Here is a 16,125-nt window from a genome sequence, read left to right as displayed (position 1 = left end):
GGAGGGCAGAGTAGGAACGCATAAAGTGTCTTTATAACCTTCTCCTCTCTCGATGGTCAAAGGCCCATCCTGCCAGTCGTCAGTCATTCAAAACCCGCTCCTATAAGTTTGAGGTATAGATATTAACATCCTTTCAAATGAAGTCACCCCAGGCACATTTGTTGCATCATTACTTTCTCAATTTCAAGGTGCATTGAGGAGGCAGAAACATTCCTTAAAGAGATGCCATCCACAATAGCAGGTTAAATGTAGCTAATGTATCCTTAAATTAGCTTTTCGAGTAGTACAGGAAAACACTTCCGTATGGTTTGTTTTGGAGCACAGGTAATGTGAAAACTACCAGTGCAACAAAAAAGACTTATCTGCTCAGAAGTACAGTTGCTTCTTAATTATTTACACCAGTGGAGGGAAGTATTGGTATAAAAAACAAAACTATGACTAATTTATCTACTTGGATTCTCAAAGCCTTGAGCCAATGTAGTAACTTAACTGTGGCAGATAGATTCCCAGGCCACCTGTAAATAAGCCACAGCACAGAAAACCCGGGGCTGACAGTCTCTGCAACGAGACTTAGAAGCCGCAATGTTTGATATTTAATAGTCTTACCCTGAAATGAAAGTTGTCATAAGTGTTATCTCTTTAAATCCGAGGCCTTTACTTTTATATTTAAAAATACATTTTGGAGTTCTAAAGTTACAAAGAAATCCTTCATTGCACTCCGTCTCCTGTAGGTCCTCCTTCAGAATTACTGGAAGAGAGTTTAAAATGTCATGTGAGTGACATCATGGGAACTTTACAACTTTACCGTCCTTAAGATCCACCTGGCATCTCAACTCCTCAGTAGGGCCTCACCTGGTGCCTGTCATACTGTTTCTCATCATCGGGTTTTCTCTTACTTACCTCTTGCTGTCATCGCAGGAATGAGGATAAGAGAACGGAGCACATTGCTGTACTTGCAGCAGCTCCTTGAAGGGCAAGTCGTTTCAATGCAACCAAAACTCCTAACATGAATCATTTCCGTAGCTAAATAGGCAGGGAATGCTGCCAGGCTACTTCACCGGAAGGAATTGCCCAGTTGGCCTTACTGGTCTTTTCATGTGAGCCACTGAAACAAATAGTAAAGGTTTCAAGAATTTTTGGAACATGTCAAGGAAGCAATTGAGATGACACGGAAAGACAGACACCATTGTCTGCCTGTGGCTAAGATTTGAAAGAGCTGACATCTTTTGGTGATTACATTCAATTTAATTGACTTCATAAAAATTTTTTATTCCCCAAACCCTATCAACTTGGATGCAATTTCCGTCCCTTCCCTTAACGGATGGTCTGTAGGCATATCATCTTCTTCAAGCTTTGGAACACTCCCTTCAAGGAGAGGGCGCTCCGTGTGCTATCTCACCATTTTGCCTCTGGAAATAAAACTGGCCAGTTCTGGTAGGCCTTGAAAATTTGCTGTCATGCCTTCAGTTGTCATAGTTGGCTTTCACTTCTAATCTTTGTCATCGTCAATGGCATGTCCCATTCTCCTTGCTGCCTTCCCAGATGTTATTTCTGGAGTAGGACTGTTAAGTTGTAGGTTGAGACTTAGGAGGAGTCAGGGACATCAATTGATGTGTGTGTGTGTATGTGTGTTATTATAATTACATGGCTTTTAAATTATTATTACATTTGCTTCTCCTTGATCAGTCTGAGTAAGTACAGTTGACCCTTGAACTACGCAGGGCTTGGGTGCTGACCCCCTATGCAATCGAAAATCTATGTATAACACTTGACTCCCTAATAGCCTACTGTTGACCAGAGTACTTACTGACAATATAAACAGTCGATTAACACATATTTTATATATGTATTACATACTGTGTTCTTACAATAAAGTAGGCTAAAGAAAAAATGTTATTAAAATAATCGTAAGGGAGAGAAAATACATTTTTTAATACTGTACTTATTTATGGGGGGAAATCCACGTGTAAGTGGACCCGTGCAGTTCAAAGCCATGTTGGTCAAAGCGCAACTGTATCTCTCTTGATGAAGTGGGTGATTGTTTAGCAAAGAAGGACAAGTCTGCTACAACTTCCTTTTTGTTACTAACATTAAGAGCGTGCCTGTGTGTGTATGCTGTCGTTATTCCTATACGCATCTTTTCTCCCAGATGAATACGTCCAAAAGACAGTGATGAGCAAAACTCTGTTTGTGAAAAGTATAGATTACGGCAGTCTTGGGGGAATAGGCCTTCTGTTCAGAGACATTAAGTTGCCTCATGATTTGCAATGATCAATTGGATAATTGTTGTTGACTTACTGGCTCAGCTCATGAATAACGTCCCAGATTTAGACTAGTACGGCAAAGGGATTGTAATCAGGTAGCGCTTTCTTTCCCATGGAGCATTTGTCTTGCTTGACTGTTCTGGACGTCAGCCAGCCACCAGAAAGGCCTTTTCCCACTGTGTCTGTGTAGTGGAATATGTGTTGTTAAGTGATCATTGGACGGAAGCTCGTTGTGCCGTTAGCTTTTACCAATGTGCAATCAGAGAATGGACGACTGTCTCTCCTTTCCTCTGAGAATCGGTTTGAAGGGAAGGATGAATCTCATTACTATAAATATTGATTTTATCCCAGCCTACCCCTTTGGCTGCTGTGAAAACTCGCAAATACTCAGGGCTTGCTACATTTTCGTTATCTACTGTGCATTAATTTAGATACAATAGGTGTGTTGCTAGGAGCAGAGTCTCAAGGACGAGCCTGGCGGAGTGCTGGTGTCACGGGCATCAGCAAGGTGTGCAAAGCGTCCTCCGTGGGAGTTTACAGGTCTGCTGACGGGGCTGAAAACCTCGGCAATTCTGACATCCAGTGACTCTGCCCCGAACACGGCAGTGTGATACTTTGATGCTTGCTCACTTTGCATTTGTTTAAGCAGCTTGAGAGACTGAAAGGGTGGGAAGGCTCGTAGCTCCTCTGGCTTAGAGCTCTCAGGTTCGAAATGTCCATAGTCTGGTGCTCGAGGGTAGAATGCGTGTACTTTGTGTGGATGCGTGACAAAAGTTTAAAAAGTGCTATGTGGTTGCATACATTTTTATTATTTCTGTAATTATTCATGCTGACATGATGTGGGATTGGCCCCCATGGAGCTTGTCCTGCTGTTCCCGGTTTCCCAGACTGGGAGCAGGAGCAGCGTGCCCAGGTCCCAGCTCATCCCTGAAAAGCTCGTAGAGCAGGGCTCGCTGTACCGGTGCCCAAAGCGAGCTGCGTTCTTCTCGTCATTGAGAAGCGGCGTACATAACCTGCTGAAGATTGCAGATGAGCTGCTTTGGGCTTCCTGGGGAAGGGTTTTAGGGGCTGTGTCACACAACCTGGGAGTCACGTTTTTTTAAAAGGGTAATTGACCCCCACAGAAGGTTAGTATTAGTCTCCTCTCAATTTCACATAGAAAGAAGGGGAGAGCTCTTTTTCTTGTCCCCAGAGAAGGAGTGACATTCTCATTTCAAAATACTTTCTTAACTTGTATGTCCACTGATTGCTTGGTAACTGAACAGAGGGAGGCAGAGAGCCAATGAGAATGTTCTGGAAAACTTTTGATTAATGATATGTCTTCTGTGCAAGTCACATGGATATCTTGTCTATGTCATGATTTTAGAAATGTCTTCATTTTATAGGGTTACTTGCCTAGCTTCCTGTGGTCTGCTAGACTGTCCTAAACAGAGAGAAAGGAACATTTGCCTGGATTCTGTTACTTTTCTAAGGATTCTCTTCTTTCTTCCACTAGGATACCCAAAAAGCAAAGCAGTTCCTGCCCTTTCTCCAGCGGGCAGGCCGTTCTGAAGCTGTGGTGGAATACGTCTTCAGCGGTTCTCGTCTCAAGCTCTACTTGCCAAAGGAAACTTGCCTTATCACCTTCTTGCTCGCAGGTAAGGCTTCCGTGTTATATGTTACTCTGAAAATTCTTCTGGGATCTCAGAAGTCATCGCTGGAGGCCACACGTCCTTTCCCCCGTGTTTTGGGTAGGACCTGAAGCCCATCTCAGTGCTTTCCTCTCTAATTGAGATTCGAACACAAAATTTCTAGATCTGGTCCCTGTGTCACTACAGACCCAACACTGGGCCCTCTTCCCGCTCCCATCTGCCTCCCATCCCAGGACGTAGGAGCAGAGTTGCATAAAAGGTAGCACGCATCCTCACACAGCCTGACGGAAGGGAATTCCAGACATAGAAAAATATTAACGATGGAATTCTCACAGTTGGCACCTCCTGTTGGGGACAAGACCCCCTACCCCCCCGCTGGGTGGGTCATGGGCAGGGCTGAACCGCTTGGCCCTCGTAGTTCCCAGGTGGTGCCGATTGTCTCTTTTTTTATTATTTTCAAATGTCGTTAGGATCCAAATCTTTTATGGAGCCCCAGACATGACACTACCTTCCCAGCCTCCGGCATCTTTGGTGCTTCTCTGTTGCACTAAGGTTGGCGTGCTAGGGCAAGCCTTCCTTTCTTTGCAGACGGAATGTACATCTCTCTTATCCTGTCCTTTCTAACAGCTTAAGATTTCCCAAGCCAGCAAGACTATGTATGAACTGCTCTTCGAGCAGTTTATGTTTATGCATTCAGGGAGCAAATTGCTTCATTTCCTCCCCACTGCCAAATAGTAGTTATTTATTTCCAGTCAGGACTTCACAGAAATGGTAGTCTTGGAGAGAAAGTGTCATTTTACTCCAACACCCACCCCTGTGCGCACAAATCTTCACTCACTCACAAAGGACGTACTCGCTATGCCCTCCCAGCGCACACGGCCTCTTCTGAGGCCGTCCTGTTGCCTCGGCACTTGTGTCTTGCATTCTTGAATAGAATTTGCCGTGGGGAAGGAGAAACAGGAGCCATGTTTGTTGTCCGCTGCCAGATTGCCTCTGCCTCCTTCTCCTAGAAGGCACTGAGAGTCTGTTCTTTTGATGAGGGTCTCCCTCAGGCCCCAACTAAATGGGTTGTTATGTGAGATAAATCACTCATTGAACACATGACTATGCAGCTCACTGCTGCTGCTGGGCCATCACCTCTGGTGGAGGCTCTTGCACACACGTAAGACGTGAATGACCGTGCACAGCTCTTCAGCCTTTCTGAAGGGACGGATGGAAGCCTGACATGAAGCTCAGGGGCAGCTGCAGACGAGAAGGGCTGCAGTGAATCCACACGTCAGTGGAGGGCGGTGCTTGGGTCTTTGCAACGTGAGTTGCAGTATCCGGAGGGGCAGCATTGCAGTGTGGGGGAGTCCTTGCAGGCAGCCATTTGTGCCCTTTTCTTAACATTTCCACAGCGGAGAAATTTCTTAGCAGTGAATTCTTGTTGTTACAGAGTTTGAGGTGTATATTCATTTCATCCTTTGCTGTAAACCTGCAAAACAAAGGCATCCGTTTGGCAGCGTGGAGCTTTATCCCAGAGGTGTGGAAGAGAAACAGTATCATTCTTCTTTCCGGGAAACTTGGCCACAGATCTGTAGGGGACAGAAAACACTGTAGTTCTGGCTTCTAAACTCAAAACTGCCTGAATGGAGCCGGCTCGACACGTTAGACCTGTCGTGGCTGGAGTTTTCCTGCAGAAGCCTACACACAGGCACTCTGAGCACTCAACTCTGCATCAGCCGTTTCCTCTGTATACTTGGCATTATTCTGAGCTTAGCAATTCAAAAGGCATTGCCTGAGTTAACTTACATTCTGAAAGATGGATTACAGACGCAAACACATGATAAAAATATAAGCTTTCACATTTTTCTCCTGCCATACTGTATGCAGTCATATGATGCATCTTCCGGTTTCTTTAGAAACCTGGCAAGGATACAAGACACTGAAATGTCATCAGAGAACGGTTTGAATCGTGGCTCTACTCTGTACAGACAGGTGACTTAGGGAGATTATTTACCCTCTTCAAGCCTCAGTTTATACATAGGTTAACGAGAGAGAGTATCGTGCCTCCAGGATTATGGGGCAGAGTTTGATGAGATGAGTAAATGGTTCAGAACAAGCCTGCGATAACGTAGATCATCACTGCACATGTTTCCTTCCCCTTCCGCTCACAAAGACTTAGTGAATTCATAGCCAGAGCTTCCCTTAACTCTTGTGTGGAATGGCCGGAGTTGTGCAGGATGTGCACACTGGGTCACAGTCTCCACGATAGAGCCATAGTTTTCCATTGGTGGAAATAAATCGTGGAAAGGCACTGTTCTCATCCCGTCTTGACTGACAAGCTCACTGGCTTTTCCCCTTGAGACCCTGGAGCAGAGAACTGGGCATCATCCCAGTAAGACTGGGTCCCAGGGCTCAGGAAGCTCTAGGGAGACAGACACGTAAACAGACTGCAGTGTTGGGCGTTAGGTGAGATGACAGAGATATTTACAAGGCACAGAGGCAGCACAGAGGAGGGAGTGACTGGGTAGTTAGCTGGGGACCAGGGAATGCCTCCCTGAGGAGCTGACATCTGAGCTGTGTTTTGAAGGACAAATATCGAGGAGTGTTGGGGGCAGGCAGGGGAGAGGAGGAAGTAGAGAGGAACGTTCTAGGTAGAGGTAACAGCATGTCCAGAGGTGTAGAGATGTGATGTATCCTGATGTATCCAGGCAACCACAAACCCTTTAGTATTGGTGGAGCATAAAGAGAGAGGTGACGGGGTTTGGGGAGAAGCTGGAAACAAAGACAGGAGCTGGTCTTTCTTGGGTTAAGAAAGTTCACTTTGGTGGATACATTGGACTAAATGAGGCTGGGGGCTGGGAAAACAGTTAAGAGGCAAGATGGCTAGTGGAGAAGAGAAGCGATTTGAAAAGTATTTGGGAGGAAGACTTGGTAATTCAGGGAATGACTGGATTCAGGGGGTCAGGGATGGGAGACAATGTAGAGTGTGGGAGAGAAAGTAAAGCCTCCAAGGCTTGAGTGATGGGGCAGATGGTAATGTCCAAGGGCACCACAGAGGGAAGGACGGGTTTTAGGAACAGGTCATTGGTTTGGTTTTAGACGTGGCCTCTTTGAGGTCTCCGTGGGGATGTTCAGGTCAGCAGAAGGACCTGGGTAGATTCCTCCCATGGAGGAGCCATCATTGTACAGACAGTGGTTAAAGCAGCTCCAGAGCCTGGAGGACCCGTTAGCACCAACACGCACCCTGGGAAGGTCCAGCCTGTGGTGGGAAGGCTAAGCATGCGTCCGTGGGCAGAGGATGAGAAGGAGAAGCCCAAGAGACTAGTCATCTGGAAGCCGAGGGACGTCGGAATCCCAAGGAATTAGCGTGTGGGATGTTACCTAAAAGATGAAGTAGGTAAAACGATGGAAGTGATTTTCTTATTTATCAGTTAGTCACAGATGACCTGTGCCAGCGCAGTTTCCTCAGAGTTGAATCAGCCACAAGCAGATTACAGGCGATTGGGGAATAAATGTGGGAAATAAGGAACAGAATTAAAAATAGCCTGCTCTTAAGAAAAACCTAAGAGAATGGAAAAGGAGTGCAGAAAAGTGAAAGCTAAAGGGTCAAGGTAACATTTTAAGGATGTCAGCGTTTGCGTACTTTCATAACTGGAATTCTTATTCAAGATTGGAACAGAACGAGGCATGTGTGGTTGAAAAAGCTATTCAATATACCTATTGTTTTCATAATACCAATTACAGAATGTAGAGCTCAACAAAATCTTGGCAAAAGAGAATATAAAAAAAGATGGAGTGAGAAAATATCATAGGGAACATGCGAGTTACCGGTCTGATTTCTGAGAAGGAACTAAGAAAGGACACATGGAAATGATTAACAGAGTAGCGACCTCTATGAGGTGGAATGAATGAGATGTCTGGAGGACACCGGCGGAGCGAGTATCCCCAGAGAGGAAAGGGCCCCCTGGTCCTTTGAGACCACCTACAAAGCCGAAAGTGAATGAGATACGGGCACCATGTTCATTGTGTGAGGTTGTTCCCCGGGCCGTGGTCGTCGTGGCACGGCTTTGCAGCTCTCTGTGGGACGCACGCCATGCCATGGGAAAATGGCGTTCTGCTGGAAATGCTGTCTCTGCAGCCAGGAGGGAGCTGGGGTTGTGAGTCTCAAGGGGAAAGTCAAGATAATTGTTCCACAGTCCCATATGTGCTGCTCTCATTAATCCCAGCCTTTTGGAGAGCCCTCTGGACTTCAAGGTGGGGCGGACACTTTCCATTTTTATGTGGCCTTCTGGGGCAGACGGCCCCACAGCTTGACAGGGAGTGGCATTTGGCCCAAGCCAGCTGGCCTCTCTGTCACGGTTCCTGCACCCCTGTACGTGGAATGATTGTTTGGTCAGATGGGATAGCAGGTGGGGCTGGGCACCGTCAGCTGTAGCTAACAGGTCACAGCCTCCTGAAGCCTCTTGCCCTTTAGTCCTTTGAGCACCTGGCTTAGGTTTGGTCGGTGAGCAGGTGACCTTACACCATCAGAACTGACTGTTCAAGGTCCTCTGCCCGCTGCTGTGGCCTCCTCCTATGCATACCTAGGGCAGCCTGGGGGGCAGTCGTTCAGCTTTTGTCCTGCGTTAACAGGACTCCAAGATCCCCGGGCAGCCTGCATTTGTTTAAGAGCGTCCTTTTTCCTCATCTAGCTTTGAGAGAACTCCGTACATTTCCTTCCATTGGAACCAAAACAGTTTACCGGCCATCTTTATTTTTAGTTTACTTTCATTTGTCGTGTGTGTCATGTGTTACTTAGCGTCTTGTCTAAAGGGACACTGAGGCACATGTTGGCAATTCGCTTGGCCCTTGATTCATATTTTTATTTACTAGCACCAGCAGCACGGAGTGTATCTTACTGCTGTGGCCGTTATATTCCATTTCCTTATTTTGAATTACTTTGTTGGCTCTGGGGCATCTGCGTCCTGCCGAGGGCGCAGCTGAGGAAGTTGTCCTGTTTGCTAAGCAGAGCCAGTGCCAGGTTAGTGCCTGTGAACCAGATGCCTGAAATGGAAGAGAATAATCTGAGGTTTTAAGGCAAAGTAATCTAAGGAGTTCTGCATCAGATATTTGGAGTTTTCTGCTAACTCACTGAGAGGGCCTACGCCATTTGCATTTCCGGGTTATGAAGGTGGGACAGCGGCATGTAGGAGGAGGTGGGGACTGAGGCAGGTTTGTGAGGGGGGCAGTGGCTGTCAGTCGCCTTAGGGGGAACTCACGGTACAGACAACCTAAAAGGCGGCAGCTACCTGGCATGCAGTTCACAGCAGGTGACTTATGATTAACCAGTTATCTAGTCACATGAAACAAGACTTAAAATGAGACTTCCCTCGGACTGCCCTTTGGCATTTTCCAATTCTTTTCTCGTTCTTTGATTACAGCTCCCCTCTGGGAGCCGCATTATGACAAGGGAGGCAGTGAGAAAAGGTTCTCGGTGTCTGGGATTTGATAAATGGTGGTGGTGGGTATGTGCATGGTGAACTAAAGAAAGGTGTCAGCTGTGTGTCCGTCCACCCTGAATGCCTTTGAATGAAGCACCTCGTTTCCTTCTTTCTCCTTCATGTGTCTTCCTGCGGATCCTAACAGGAATATCAACTGCTTGTTTCAATAAACCAAAAACTTGTAATGAGTGGGGAGAGGGAAGGTAAATAGGGATATGCTCCCCGTCTCCTGGCCCCAGGAATGGCCCCACTGATTGCCAATGCCTAACCAAATTACACAATTACAGGCAGTGTGTGTTTCAGTGAGAAATCCCACTCTGCTATCACAGAGGTGCTAATGAATCAGGTTGTTATTGTGCTGGAGTTTGCTGGGCTTCTGTCTTTAATTAAGCAATTACAGGGTCTGCTGATACTTATGAATTCCTTTCTGATGCTTTAATTGAATTGCAACTTAATGGGTATTTGTAAAGTGGGATATTCTTTCTCTTGGGACTTCCCAGTTTGAATCAGTCTCCACCACCTCCCTGCTTTCAATGGGGTCCCATTACTTGGAAACGGGCAGCTTGACGTGAGACTTTTCTGAGGCTGCTCTAGTTCCTCACTGTTTAAGATATCATATACAAATTACGTTCTTGTCAGGAGGTGCCAGAGCATTACTTGTGGACATTAGCACAGTAAACAGGTTAGGAAGCCTTTTTTAATGAGGCCAAGATTTGGAAGCTGTCTGTAAGAAATGCAGTCTGATAGATGATGTATGATGCAGAAATTAATAAGATAGTTTCTGCTTCCTTGAGTACCCTTTAGTCTATTGTCGACAGCCGTATGAAAGCCTTGAACAAGGAAAAATCAAAAGGAGTTATGAAAAGTATGTGCAACATCATGAGAGTACAGAGGAAAGAACTATTATTAATTGGAGAATGGAAAACACTTCCTAAGGGAGCTGGCATTTGAGGATCCAAGGAGATCGGGAACATTTTCTTTTGGCAGGCGGGCTGTGATTCGTCTAGGCAAAACAACTTAACCCGTGTCATTAGTTCTCAGGAAGAGTTGCCTGAAACAAATGGATGGACTCATCAATCATTTTTCTCCCTGCGTTTGTATGGGTGTGTAATCTCCTTCTCAGCTGTCCTGCCATTCAGTGTCCAGTGCTTTGTCCACAAATCCCAGTGTGCCCACCTACCACGTCGTCACCCATTGGTCACAGGGATGGAAGTGCCAGTCTGTGATTGGAGCCTGACTATCTCCCACCTTCCGGCCATGAATCATCCCCAGGATGAGCCTCTGGATGCTGTGGTTCATTCAGTCGCATGGCTATTGAATACGTTATTTCCACTGGACGCTATGCTAGGAACACAGAAATGTATGAGGTAGAGGTCCAGCCCTCAAGCAAAGTAGTTGTGTCTACTGAAGTAAAGAATGCATAGACAAGAAGAAAACAAAGACACTTTTAAGACGGGTGAGAATAGGAGAAACATGCCTTGAACACCATACCGATGAAAACAACTCAGACTTTGACAAAACAATCACGGTAAACATTGTGATACTGTCAGAAAGGCTAAGCTAGTCCTGGTCCGTAACCCGGAAGTGCTGGCTCAGCCCCGTTCAGAGCAGGCCTGTAGGGTAATATTCCAGCTGAGGACCACCCTTCTGGGAAGGGCATCAGCAAACTGCAGGAGGTTCACAGGCGAGCGACCAGTGGGACTGGGAGTGGGAATCCAAGGAGACTTCCAGGACATAATGGAGTATTTCAGGGTAAAAGAGGCAGAGAGTCCTTGTTCAGTAGCCATTTCAAATGTTTTTCTGATTGAGACAGACTAATAAGTAAAGACATCACTAAACATAAGATGTATTCGGCGTGGTTTAATGGCAGTCATGGACCGTGGAGCTAGAACACTTGAGTTCTTGCTCTCCGGCTTCCTGGTTAATTGTTTCCATGAGACCGGCCTGCATGTGTCGGTGTGACGCAGGGACCTAGACGTGAGGGACAAGGCAAGGCCCACGTGGCAGGTCTGTGCCTGCCCGTCTAGCTGCTCCTGCAGCTGACAGAGAGCTAATCCTAGAGGTGGTCCCACCTTCTGTGGAAAAAGGCTGAGGAGATGGTACAGCCTCCTAATTGGGGTGTTCAGCCCCCACCACCTCAGTTGGGTTTTCTGTGCCAAGAGAAAAAAGATTTAGCTTTATCCTCAGCTGTTAGATAGGCCCAGTGATTGCCTGTGGGTGGATAGGTCAACGGTAAGTGAGAAGGATCCTCACCTCCCAAGTCCTCAACTTCTGCTTTTACCATTGCTTTTCACTCTTGCTGCTTTGGGGTTTTAATATATGAGAGCAGGGAAAACTATCCTGGAGAGGGTGGTGTTGTTCAAAGGGTTAGACTTCTGGGTTTTCCCCACGGGCTCCTTTTCCTTTCCTTCTCCTCCCGTCTCACTTGGAGGTTCTTTCTGAGACTGGTAAAGGTTACCTAGGCTGCCCTCCACCTGGCGGGCACGGGGGAGGGGACAGGAAGCGTCCGGCGGTCTGATGGCAGTTCTCCTGGAGTGTTTCCAGGACCGGCACCTGTCTCTGGTTGTGCCCAGATGCTTCAGTTCTAATCCTGGTCTTATGATTTTCACAGGAAAATATATTTCAGGGTCGATGTTTCAGTGCCCTCTTGTCAACTTATTGGCATTTCCCAGCAACCATTCAGTCGTAATGGTGGCACACAGCGCCATCCAGCCTCTGCTCTGGGGGGTCTGTTTGACCTGCCTGACAGCAGAAGGCAGGACCTGGGTCCTGGAGAGGGAGCGTAAATGGTGTGGTAATTTGAAATTAAAGGGAAATGCTTTGAAATCATGTAATGGGCAGCCCTGGGGTGAACAGTGCATACTGCCTGTGAGGCTTAATCTTGGTTGCTATGGGAACTACCTCTCACATCCCCCTTTCAAACAGAGATATGACTGCGTTTTATAACGAAATAGTTCTTCATCATTGAAAAAGTGTCTTTGCCCCAAGCCCCAGGTCTTTGCTCACCTTGGATTCCTTTCAGAAAGTTCTCCTGAGGCTTCCCCAAAGTAATGCGCTGGTTTGCCAGTCTCTTCCTGGCTTTCATATAAATTTTGAATGATTGGCACTAATATGGGAATTAGAACACAGCCCAAGTGTACCCCTCCTGTGACGCCTGAGAGGGCACCAAGTTTTCCCTCGAGGAGTGGGTACACCACTGGCCACAGAGTGCTTCCTCTGCCGCCACGCCGGAAGGGCTCTGAGGGAGCCCAAGGAGTTGCTCTCGGTCTCGGTGCCACGGGGTTGGTCCCAGACTCTGATGTAGGGCTGCCAGGCCCAGCCCGCAGGAGCGAGAACAAGTCACAGAAGTTCTTTCCATGTTTGGAAGGCATCTGACGTACAACCACATGCTCTGTTGTATTTTTCCATCATTAGAGCTTTTCCCCATTTGTTTAAATTACCCACTTAATCAAGACCTTGTAAGCACAGGGGTTTTTTAACCACTCTTCACCTGTGATAAAATTAATAAGATCTACATCTCTCTTCACTGGCCTTTGATTTCTGGACGTAACAACTCCCTGCGTGTTGGGCTTATAGGCTTCTAAGTGGGCTTTGGAGAAACTTTCTGTTGGAGCTTTCTGGATTCCCCACCGTCTTTCCTTATTGTACTCATGCTTCACAATAGCAGAGCCATATAAACCCTGGTAGCTCCCATGCTTACCTTCACTCTGTGGGAAGATGTTTATATTAACTGGCTGGTCTACGATGTGTAGAGACGTTCCCTTTCCCTGCCCTGCCTCCTTTTCCTCAGCTTGTACATCTGCTACTGATTTTTCTAGGGTTAATTTGGGTGTTTTTATTTTTAAATTGGAACATGGTGTCTGTCTCTTCTCTGTGTTTTGGATGCAGCCCCTGTACTAGGCATGCGGTTATTAACTCCACTGATACAGCAGTTCGCTCATTAGCATTTGCATTTTAAATTACCAGCCAGAGCAGACGACATTTATGCTATATTTGTTTGTACCATTGCTTTCTTCATGAATGATGTCGTATGTGCAGGGAATGCAGAAATAACTCCTCTCAGGCCCTGAGGTATTTTTGTCTCTTTTTTCTACCAAACTGCTGTTTCTTTTTTACTCTTGATCCTCATTGTTGGGTAGGGAATTTTTTTATTCTTTTCCAAGTTTAGACCTATTTTTGAGTGCTACTGATTGGGGTGCACTAATGACAGACCAGTCCTTCCTATCAGAGCAGGCCTGTTACGCAGAGTGGCCATCTTTCCCTGTCACGTGGTGCGCCTGGTAGGCAGTCTGCTTTAATGAGAGGAGGGAATTTTCTCCTCCACGGTTTGGTGGGAAGACATGGTAACAGATACTCATATTTGTGCTCACATCTTTATTTTTTTTCGTAGTTGATTAGTCAGTGGTTATTGGTTAACCCCTGTTAGCTCTTTGTGCTGTGTGGGGGGGGAAAAGAGAAAACGTATATACCTTCAAAGAGCTTACTTTTGACCAGAAACATTTAGATTGCACTACAGTACAGCACAGGCTTAAAGAGTAGGATGTAAACCCAGGTGGGCTTCTTAAGGGCACGATGCCAGTAGGTAAGTCCTCTTAGGGGAACTATTCCTCTTAGCTCATGGTATCTTCAGTGCCGAGATCACAAGAACCAAGGCAGAAATGCCCTACAAATAGAGACCCCCTAGGCTTTGGGGTGCCCAGCTCTGCAGAAGGGAGTCTTTGGCTGCTTTCTGGCAGTGACTGGAGCAGAAAACAGAGTTCTGGCTGACATGTCTGTGTTCATGTCGTTGTGCTGTTTATCTGTGATCTCGAATTTGGGTTCTCCGAGGCCTGTCACAGAGACCCTTCCTCGTGGTCAGTTCTGACTTTTAAAGCATATCACGAAAAATCCAGGGAAGTCACGCTGGGAATAGTAGGTGTGCATTCTGGGTAAGCAAGCAAAAATTCTCCCGTAGATATAAGCAATTTTTATTTGCCCCCTTTCTCACTAAAGGTCTTCTCCCATGCAGTTGTCATTCTGCTAATTAGCTGCTGGAGTAACCAGGAGGTAAAGAATCGCAGTTGAGGCTCTTGATCCAAGTACAGAGAAGTTAGTATAGAACGTGATCTCATTGAGGTGTGTCATTGCCACACATGGCCTTTCATACAAGAATAAAAGAAATGACTTGGTAATAACATTCTAAGACTACTCTCATGGTGACCCATTTCGTGCCCCACAGAAGACGTGAGCCTGGCCTCAGGTAAACCCTGCCATACGCACTCTCACTCTTCATTCCAGTTAGCCAGTAGGTCTCAGCTGTTGGAAAGTGTGTTGGGGGGTGAGTAACCTTTTTCCTTTCAATATACTATTACTTGAACAGTTCCAAATCCTACTTCACGTTTAATACAGCTCTGTATATTTCCTTCGATTCTGTTAGTTTTCAAATAATTTCTTGGTCTGAAATCTGCCAAATCAGAGTTTTTCAAGAAAGCTGCACCAACTGCTCCAAACAGCGGCATCCGATCTCCAAAGGGGTCTGTCCTCCTGGGAGGGGCCCATAGTCCTGGGAGGAGCTCTTGCATTGAAGCATCTAAGAGTTCAGGGCTGGTTCCCTGTCACATCTTTACGTTAGCTCATTTCCCATGAACAGAAGCACTCAGGAAGTTCTTCTGAAACGTTGATGGGCACAACAAAATTGATAAAGAGTTGTTACCTCCCTCTGTGCTCTTTTCCTCCGTGGAGATGGTCTGTATTTGGTGCACTCTGTTTGCTGTGCCCTTTGGTGGCTTCCATGAGCGCCAAGCATCAAACACAGGCCTTTCAGCCTCATGGTTTTCTTCTAGTCTTTAGCTTCTTTTGGTCTCTGTGCCTGTTACCTGGCAAAATTGTTCTCTGGAAACTAAGTTATGCCTAGCAAGTGAAGCGTAGACAGCATGGAGGAGATGATTGGGTCCCTGGAGACTTCGGAGTGGTAAGGCAGAACGCGACGTACACTTGACTAGCATCACCTGTGTGGTCGGGTGTCGGTGCATTTGGGTTGCATGGTGGCAGGCACCTGGAGGGCACTCAGAGTGTTCTTTGAGGAGCATTTGTAAATGCTACGGTGCTAATGGAAGCAGTTGAGACAGACAGGTTGCTAAAGAGCTAAGGAATCCCGCAGACTCTCATTTTGTCATCACACTTGTTACTCAGGTGAAGGGCTGATTACTGCCAGTCATTGCCCATCCTGCTGAGCTGGTGCTCCAGGGGAGGGGAGATGGGGTTCAGTGCACTCCCCCAGCTGCAGGGCCGTCCAGCCCTCTTGCGGGTCTCCGCATCTTCCTCTACTATGCCATTGGCTTCCGACAGAAACCTTGAATTAAGTGCGTTAGGAATAAACTGCTTGAGTGCGTTTGTGCAGATAGTTTCTCTCACCATCTATCTGAAGTGCTTTTTGAAATACATGGGAGCCCTTTGTAAGCTGCCTTATAAGCTGTGAAGGCCATTGTTGCTGCTCTCTGTAGCCAGCGTGTCTCTAACCTAAGTAATGTGGACTTGGCTCCGGGCCAGGCCTTGGTATTGGAAAGTCGAGTAAGCAGCAGAGCCGCCCACCAGAGTCCCTAGCAGCTGTTGCAGGTTGGAGGATTTGCAGAAATTGAGATCGCTGTTCCCAGATATTGGCACTTGCCTGGTGATGAATGACCGAGTCTGTGCGAGGGGACTGTGTATGCTTTCCCTCGGCCTTTTCTTCTCAGCCCTCTATTGTGGCGCCTGCTCAATGGCTCCATTGTGGACGAGGGCTGCTGA

General features: G+C 46.7%; 1 protein-coding gene across 1 annotated transcript in view; it reads left to right on the top strand.

The window, feature by feature from the left end:
- The window catches only part of SND1 (staphylococcal nuclease and tudor domain containing 1), a 413,670-nt gene that overhangs the window by 264,005 nt on the left and 133,540 nt on the right, over positions 1–16,125 (top strand). Inside the window, exon 15 of the mRNA XM_074315643.1 lies at positions 3,760–3,901. Coding sequence (XP_074171744.1) covers positions 3,760–3,901 — 142 coding nt within the window. The remainder of the gene's footprint in view (positions 1–3,759; positions 3,902–16,125) is intronic.

Source organism: Rhinolophus sinicus, linkage group LG11, assembly GCF_036562045.2.
Source record: "Rhinolophus sinicus isolate RSC01 linkage group LG11, ASM3656204v1, whole genome shotgun sequence".
In the NCBI taxonomy this organism is placed as follows: Eukaryota; Metazoa; Chordata; class Mammalia; order Chiroptera; family Rhinolophidae; genus Rhinolophus; species Rhinolophus sinicus.
Note: the sequence above shows the minus strand (reverse complement) of the source record. Positions and strands in the feature narration are given on the sequence as shown.